General features: G+C 37.6%; 1 protein-coding gene across 3 annotated transcripts; it reads right to left on the bottom strand.

Annotated features, from left to right (window-relative positions):
* Positions 1-15: 15 nt before the first annotated feature.
* On the bottom strand, positions 16-8,811 carry MTRES1 (mitochondrial transcription rescue factor 1). Of its 3 annotated transcripts, XM_007425430.4 has the most exons (5): positions 8,688-8,770; positions 7,723-7,895; positions 5,512-5,959; positions 4,306-4,378; positions 16-1,453 (listed from the first exon to the last, which is right to left on the bottom strand). In XM_007425430.4, exons 3-5 carry the CDS (start codon positions 5,949-5,951, stop codon positions 1,277-1,279), a joined length of 690 nt encoding a protein of 229 aa, XP_007425492.1. In that variant the 5' UTR covers positions 5,952-5,959; positions 7,723-7,895; positions 8,688-8,770; the 3' UTR covers positions 16-1,276. The 3 variants fall into 3 exon arrangements, with proteins under 3 accessions (XP_007425492.1, XP_007425491.1, XP_007425493.1); XM_007425429.4 differs by lacking the exon at positions 7,723-7,895 and having other exon boundaries at positions 8,688-8,811; XM_007425431.4 differs by lacking the exons at positions 7,723-7,895; positions 8,688-8,770 and adding an exon at positions 8,472-8,668.
* Positions 8,812-8,818: the final 7 nt, after the last annotated feature.

Raw genomic sequence — 8,818 nt, 5'->3', positions numbered from 1 at the left:
AGAACACAAAATGCATTTACACAATTTCTTGTATGAAATTTATTAAGCTAGTGTTAACAGAATTTCATTTTAATATGGCAACACAGGTTTTTAATTGACAAATATTATAGCATTAAAAAAATAAGAGACTTCTTTCAGGGTAATATATAATACTTATCTCTAATTTGGAAACTTTAATTATGCTTTTTTGGCTCACAAAAGCTTTGATGAAGATCATTACTTTTCACATTTTCTCTTTAATTTTTTAGCATTTCCTTAGCTAGTTGCTACACCCTCATAGTTTATGTACATAATGTATCCCTACATATCTCTAATAAATGGACCATAATAAGGATGAAATCCAGCCAAAGTCTTCTGTCAGCTGAACAGGGAAGCAAGGTGGTTTTTAAGCTGCCTTCACCAAACAGAAGAAATGTACTTTACAGCAGTGAGCTTGGGTAAATTAAAATCAGACGTATAAACTTTGATTCAGGGCCTCATGTCTATCCTAATGAACACCTGAGCTGCCATAAGATCACCGTGTTCACGGAAGATTGAATATGCAGAGCTGCTCTGCACACGAAGTAAACAGAGTAACTCCATCCATTTCAGAGCTTTATACTTTCAGTGGGGTTTCAAGTGAGAAATACATGGCTGTGACTTTCTAATTGTGTTATTGAGTCAAATTGCACACTTGTTTTCCTGATATACATGATTCAACTGTAATAGTACCCCCTCTATTTTTATAACCGTCTTATGACTGAAGGAACTCTGCTTGATAAAAGTGAAAATACAGTGACCAACAGATTTAGCACTGTATTTAACACTGGCACCTCAGGAAGAAAAGGAAAGCAAACAGAAATCACTTACGTTCAATTTTCATTCCTGGAAATGGAAACATATGTTACTAATCTACCAGATAGTTTCTTTTTTCTTTTTTTGATGTAAATAGCTACCGATATTGCAAGGCACAAAAATATTTTTAAAGTAATTATTTTTCTTAAGATTAGCATTTGAGTTTCTCGGTCATGTGGTTAAGCAACAGCCAAGACAATTTAAGATTGGGCTTGCCTTTTATTATTTCTCATAGGAACAGTGTTTTGTTTTTTCCTGCTGAAATGAAAACAGCAAACTTGAGAGTCACGGAACAAACAGAAGTGATGTTTACAGTAAGGAAAGTGGCATGCCATCTCATATCCTTTTTTTAAAAAAAGAACTTTGTTTAACCAAAATGTATATATTATACAACAAATGTGATTGCTCACAGGAAATCAGTCATAACATGCAGTTTACTTATTCACTTCAGTACATCCTGCTTGGGCACCTTTAAGTTCTTCCAGCGCCTCAACACCACTCTGTATTTATCACTCTCATTCTTGTCAGATGCTTTCCTTAAAACAACTCGCATAACTACAGCTGTTTCTGTTTCTTTATCTTCTCCAAGAATGAGATCCAATGTATCACCAATCTTTACCTGAGAGGGAAAAAAAAGGGGGGGGGGTGAGACAGAAATTACAGCCATGGTTTTTTTCCTTGAGCAATTGTCTGAATAACTTGCCTGACATAGTAATTCAAGTGCTTTCACTTCCACCATTTTGGAGCTTAGAAGAAAGCTGCCAATATGACTGCTTAATAGGTGTCCCTTTTTGCTACATAGTGGCATAAATTCCATGATTCAAGGATACTGTGGTACCTTAAGAATGTGTGTGTGTGTAGGAAAAAGCTGCTGTGAACTCAAACCTATTAGACATTTCTAGTCTATGAAACAATGCCACAATAAAGATGCTAGTGCAGTCACATGACATGATGCCATAAACCATGGTTTACAAGCCACAACAGCTGGGTTCACAGAACCAAGCAAAGCTCATTATGATGTACAGTAATATAATGTGTCTCTGTTACGTTGCTTGTAAAAGGTGGTGATGGGTCAAATCAAAAGCCTTTCTATTTCCTCAACACAGTCCCAGATCATGGGAAGAATGGATGGCAGTGTAAGGTTGGTAGGATGTGGCACTGAATAGTTTCTCTTTCCCCACTGCCTGAATTACTTCATTGATCTTCAAAAGAACATAGAGCTCTTACTATAAGAAACTAACATCATACCTCTATTGTAATGTACTAAGCTTAACTTAATTTCCCCATATGAATCAAATTGTTCTATGATTAAATTGTTGTTGCTATTATTAACTTAATTTCTATGTGCTGAATCCCACCAGATCTATGACAGCTTACAATAACATACAGCATAATAAAATGTTTATGGTAAAAATTAACCATTACCTCTAATAAAATAGACAATACAATGGTGCTTCAATCCCCCTCCCCCAAAATAACAATTATGATAGACAGAAGAAGCAAAAAATACCAGTGATGAACAATCACTCCCCAAAGGAAAAGTTTTCACCAACTTCTGGGAGGTCATCAGTGCCAGTCTCACTTGTGCCAGCCTGCTCAACTCAGAAAACTGGGGCATCACCAGCAGCTTCTCCTGGGAGAATCTTAGGTCAACTCAAGATACCTTAGTGCCAAGCCATATATGGCTTTATACATCAAAACTAGCACTTTGAACTGCACCCACAAACCTATGGTTACTAATGCAGGGCCTGCAAGTAAGGTGTAATGTGATGTAGCAAAGCACCAGTTAACAGGACCAACTGAAATGGGAGGATGTCTTTAAAGGCTGCAACCCCTTGTATAGCCCATTGCAGAAGTCCAACCAAGTGGTGATAAAAGCATGGGACCCATAGCTAGGTCCTCCTCTTTCAAGAAGGTCAGGGAGAAAGTGTACAGATGCACATAGATGCAGCACACTACTGTGTTACTCAGAAAATATAGATACCTCCTATGGCCAATGCTGATAACATGACTGGAAAAAATTCAAGAAGCCATGCTCTAAATGGCTTCACTTGCCTTGTTTAAAATATTTATTACTACTGGCAGACTTTGAATACAGGTATGTCGTGATTAGTGCGAGTTCAAATAGTTTGAAATTTGATTTAGTGCGGTTTATAAATTGATATAATTGTCATTTGTGCAAAAGGGAGAAAAGGAAAGTTCCGTTCAAGGAAATCTCAAAAAAGAAGAGGCTCATTTTTAAGAACTATAGCAGAATACAGGAGATAGCAGGTACACTTTGGATATGGGGTTATCCTCTTTTACTGTTATGCAGTATTTCATTAATAAATATTTATGTTTAAAATTTTTGATTGCCCATTCCCATCAAGCTGGAACCAATTACCCTATTTTCCATATGAATACTTCAAACAGTGCGAGTTTGAGTAATGTGACCATTTCGTAGGATTGATTAAACACACTAATCAAGACCTACCTGTACAGCACTAAGCTATGGTATAGTACTCTGCACAAGACAAAATAAGTTTAAGTGAAATCATAAAGGCGCACATTCTCCCTTATCCTCTTTATTTTTAATTAGTCAGGAGATGATCATGGATAGTCTTTAATTCTACTTTAAAAAATCCCAAGTTCTTCACAAAGGCAAACCAGAAATTGTAGTTTTAAATATAATCTGTTTACTTGAACAACCTCATGGTTGAAAGTGGCTCACTTTGAATCTGATGAAAGTCTGCCTTCAACCATACTACCTGTGTTCAGATTTAATGGTAAGCCAGAATTCTGGCTCAGTAAGGAAAAAAACAATGTTGGTGCATGCTAATAATGCATTCCCTTTTGGATTTTTCTACAGTATGCAAAAAAAAAAAGCTGGTTTATTAATCAAGAACAAACCAAGCCATGACTTGGACAGGATTGAAAGAGAAACAAGCCAGAGTTTCCAGTTCGCGCATAATGTTAAGCAATCCATCAACATTGCCATCCAGATGTCTGCAGAATGAGCCAAGCAAAAACCAATAAAGCAGTATTTAATAGAATAGAATTCTAGTTTAACACAATGACCAAATGTAACAAGCCAGAATTCTCTGAAAATGAAATAAATTACAGAGAAAGAATGAACAGGGACAGTTGCATGCCCAAAACTTTGTATTAACTTACTCCAGTTGTTCATCTGACATTAAATTATGGTTAAGAGATACATGTGAACCAGCTCAGTGTTTTTGAATCATGGTATTGGTTGCATAATACAACATGCAAATGCTATTTTAATAATCTGCTAATAGAAATGTAAATAATTCTCAAAATAAAAATAAGCAGGTGGCAAAAAAAAAACACCTTTGGTCTCAATGCTGCAAAAAAAATGTCTTTTATGTAGTGCTGTGATCCTGCTTCAGTAGGTAATGGATATGGAATTAAGTCGTATCCATGACTTCTCAAATTGGTTAGGTTATACAATAAATTTCTAGAAAGTCTTACCGATCTGCTTTTCTTCCACAGTTTTTCTCCGTTCAGTCTAAGCTCACCATTGTAGAATGCATCTTCCACTTTGCTTTAAAACAAAAAGAACCCTATTTTTTATATTTAGTATTGCTACTATTTCTTTTACAAAAAGTAAGAATCAAGAATAACCTTTTTTTTTACCACTGCAAGTATGTATAGATAGATCATATCAATTAGCATAAATGGTAACAAGGTTTCATTTTAGCATTTCTCCACTCTAACACAACTGATTCACTCTGTATGAACTTATAGATACAATGAGCTTTTACAGAAAGAAATCAATTTTGCATTTCTTAAAACTAAACAAGGCTGCAATCCTATGTATACTTTTGGTGAAGCAAATCCTATTAAGCTCATTCATGTTTTCTTGAAAGGAATTTTTCAGAGAACCTAGTTATAAAATGTAGTTCTGAACTACTCTCAGAAATGTGTCATTCAAGCAAGTTAAATATACTTCTAAACAAATAGCTTTAAGATCAAAATGCCAACCTTTTCATGTGATCAATTTAACATTTGTAGTAAATCAGACACTGGTGGCACATGACCAAAAGAACAAGAACAATTTCTACTTAAATCTGTTTTGGTACACTCTGCAAGTAGAATAACAATAGTTGATAACGCATGCCTAATTTTTCTGCTCTTCATTCATATCAAAGCTTTTTGCTATGCATGTTAAATACACCAAACCCTAAAACAAATGACAAAATCTGAGTAAAAAACTTGTGTACATATCATGGTGCCTGGAAGCTTTGCAACAGACTGCAAATTAAGTTGGTTACAGTCTCATTAAGGGTTATTTTGTTTGTTTTAATGACTATCAGCTGATGCTAATAGTTCTCTTTTTTTACAGCCAAATTTACAATATTTAACTGATCAGTCTATTTTCATAGGGATTTTAACCACAAGCTACAAAAGTATTAATTTTAAATGACTTTCCCCAACTTGATGCCCTCCAGATGCAGTTGCAATCCAGCACCAGATTGGGAAAGGCTGATGAAGAATACTATCTGAACATATTATAATTGGCAAAAACAGAAAATTTATATTAATTTTCTTCCTAAGAGAGGGAAACCATTAAATAGCTTGCTCTTAGCTATATTAAAAGATAATGTAATATAAAATATCACTGGCTATATCTTGTAATCTCTTTACTTACAAGCTATTTTAAACTTTTAGACTTACTTTCTTGCAATATCTAAACCAGATTTCAAGATTACATCGAATCGGAAAGATTGTACTACTTTCTCAAGATCTTTGTAATTCTTCACTGTGCTGGGATCATCTTCAAACTCATCTTCCGAATCAATTATCTCTTCTTCACTTGTGTGTTCCTCCTCCAACTCTTCTTCTACAGTTTGTTTCACATTTTTATGTGAACTTTTGTTACTTTTGTGTCGTACTGAAATCCCTGTCACACTTTTTGACCATGGTATTAAAAATGCATGATGCTGAATGGGAGAAACAGAGAAACGTTTGGGGAAAATTGCTGTTATGGGCTGGTGACTTGCAGCACAAAGAAAGGTCCTCCAGGGAAAACCAAGTTTGTGAGGAGATTTGTCCAAGAGTCCAAGCCAGACATTTAGATGTCTAAAAGCACCAAGAAGCAATTTACAACCTGTCATAGCATACCCTGGAAGAAAGGATTAAATAGTTAGGACACTGCAAGTTAGAAGTTTTCTGAGTTGAGTGATGCAACTTCTTATGCATCATAACGCAACAAGAAACGCAGGAAAGTATGGGACTCACAAAATTCTGAAACTTATTATAGAATAAGTTGCCCTGGATTAACTGAATTCAATTTATTTCTGAACACAAATATTTGGCCTTGTGGGAATTATTTTTTAAAAGTCAGGGACTGGGTTATAATCAAACATAAAAGTCATCTACCACAATTCACAATCCAAGTAGTTAAGGACTTCTAGTTACTATTCTTTGATTGTCCTATTGTTGGGTTAGGCAACACAATGCCAGCAGATACTATTGAGATCATGAAAATCTACAATGCCCACAAAATCATCAGCCAAAGCTCTGTACTACTGCATTCACAATAATTCAATAGCTTATATTAAATTATCAGCAAATAATTATCCCTTTCTTACTCTCTCCTGATGCTAAACACACACACTTTATTCATAAACAAGGCATTGAAGAATAATGGGAGAAATCTATTACTTTAGTCTGTCTAACCATGAGTCTACTGTTATGCTGGTCTATGACTGTAATAAAGATTAATTTGAGTCTACTGTGATGAAACATACTCCCAAATACGGGTTTGGGAATGAAGATGCCAGTGAAATCTTTATTATTTTCCAAGGGGATTAGATTTTTAAATGAAGCATATCCCTGCAGTGTGACATCCTGCTTTGACAGTTCAAACTTTCTTAGGAAAGAAAGCCAACCCTAAACATTATTTAATATATTTCTATATTTTTTCTTGGGCAGGTATTTTAAAGCAGATTACAATCAAATAATATTTAAATAATAAATTATAATAAACTAAAACAGTACAATCCACGTTCATTAAAAAGGTGGGAGATGGATAAAAAAAAGAATCCCAAGGCTTTCACCACAAAAAAACACCCAGCTATGAGTAACACCAAAATAACACTTGGTCAATTGTGGTACTGTATGCACAACAGGATCTCCTCTGATGATCTTAGTAATCATTCTGCCCTATAATGGCAAAAGCAGACTGTTAGGTATCCTGCTCCCAAGTTTTCAAGGGCACTCTGTGTCAAACACAAGATCATGAACTTGGTTTGGTAGTTAATTGGTAGCCAGTGCAGTTGCTTCAACACAGATGCAATGTGTGCATAGCCAGATGCCCCACTTATTTAAACACGAGGCTACCAGAGTGTGAACAAGAGCAGTTAGGCTGTCCATATGCAGGAAAGACTATAGTCAGTGTAACGAGATTCTGGAAGGTACTCCTTAAAAGATCACTCTAGTATCAATTACTATTCTAGGAACATCCCAAACTACATTATCCACAACCCCATTAAAAAAGTCAGACTCCCCAGTTCCCATACCTGGAAACCATCTATCCACCCATGAACTGTCATGAGAGAATTCCACCTCCATAACAGAATCTAGATACTGATTCTAAATTTGCCTGTCCTCTCTTGATTTAGGTGTTATGGAAAAGTAGATCTGCATGTCTTCAGCATATACATGACATTTCACTCCCAAACTCCTGATGATCACCATATATACGTTAAATAGCACTGGGGGAAATCAATCCTTTATGGCACCCACAGAATGTACAAGCATAGTGACCCATGCTGCTCTCTAAGACCAACACTCATTCTGTCCTAAAACCAGGCCTAAATCCTTACCAGAAAGGATCAACAAAATCAGTGTTCTCCAAGAAAATCTGAAGTGCACAAACATTACCTTCTCCAGCACTTCACCCAAAACAGGGATATTATGATTGGTCAGTAGTAATCCCTGGGTCCAGAGAGGGCTTCTTCAGAAATGGGCAGACAAGGACCACCTTTAAGCTTAGGGGTACCAATCCATCATGAAAGGCAAACTCTCCACTTCACCTAATCAATCTTTTTTTGTTACTGCAAATAAGCCAAGATGATCACAGATCAAAAGAGTATGCAGTAGGCCTCCCAGTAGAAGCAAGTCCATTGAGTTTTCAGCTTGTAACTTTATGCTATGGACTGCAAGCATGTTTCTATCTAGATGTAAATATCAGTGATTGCATGGAACTTTAAAAGCAGTATAGAAGTATTCACACAACTGTCAAAGCAGTCTAAAATACTTTAAATCAATACAATACTATGCCGACTGAATTTACTTGTTGTTGATGTCTCACACAATACAACCAGCAGAATACTCCTAACCAAACGCACGCACAGGATGACAGACCATTTCTAGCATCGTTGGTATTACCCGGATGGCAGACCAATTCATTAATCATAGCCGCATTCCTAAATTTTCTCATCCCTTGAGCTTATTAAGGACCCAAGCATAAATGCCACGGAGGTCAAGCGCCCCTGTTTTTGGATAAGGTGGGGGGTGGATAAAACTTCGCAGAAGGCAGTGACAAACCACATCCCTCTCACGCCAGGAAAACTGCATGGACGCGTCTGTGTGGTCACCATGCGTCCAGGTCGACTCGAAGGCGACCCTACCATAAATACGGCTAAGATTGCGCTGCAATCCCGACCGCAAACTTTCCGCAGCAGATCCTGCACCGCGTGCGTAGCCCCCGCCCTCTGCCCGGCGGGCCTGCGTCCGATTCCGGCCTCCCTTCGCCGAAAAGCCAGAGGGAGCCGGAAAGCGGGCCTCTTCGCCCGGCGACGAGCAACGCCTGACTGCCCGCTCTATGACCCAGCGTGCCGCACTACCTGCGTCCGCCCGGCGCTTGCAGCCCAAACCCCGCCGCGCTGCCCCGCTCCGTGCCCGTCCTTTTCCCCTTTCCCGCAGGCAGGGATCAAAGGGCGGCGGCGGAGGCGGACCCGCGCTTCTGTCGGCGGCA

This window comes from Python bivittatus, unplaced genomic scaffold (assembly GCF_059951505.1).
Source record: "Python bivittatus isolate LINGU-HERP-01145 unplaced genomic scaffold, Pbiv_v1 ctg000020_np1212, whole genome shotgun sequence".
Lineage (NCBI taxonomy): Eukaryota > Metazoa > Chordata > Lepidosauria > Squamata > Pythonidae > Python > Python bivittatus.
This window is presented reverse-complemented; position numbering and strand designations above follow the sequence as displayed.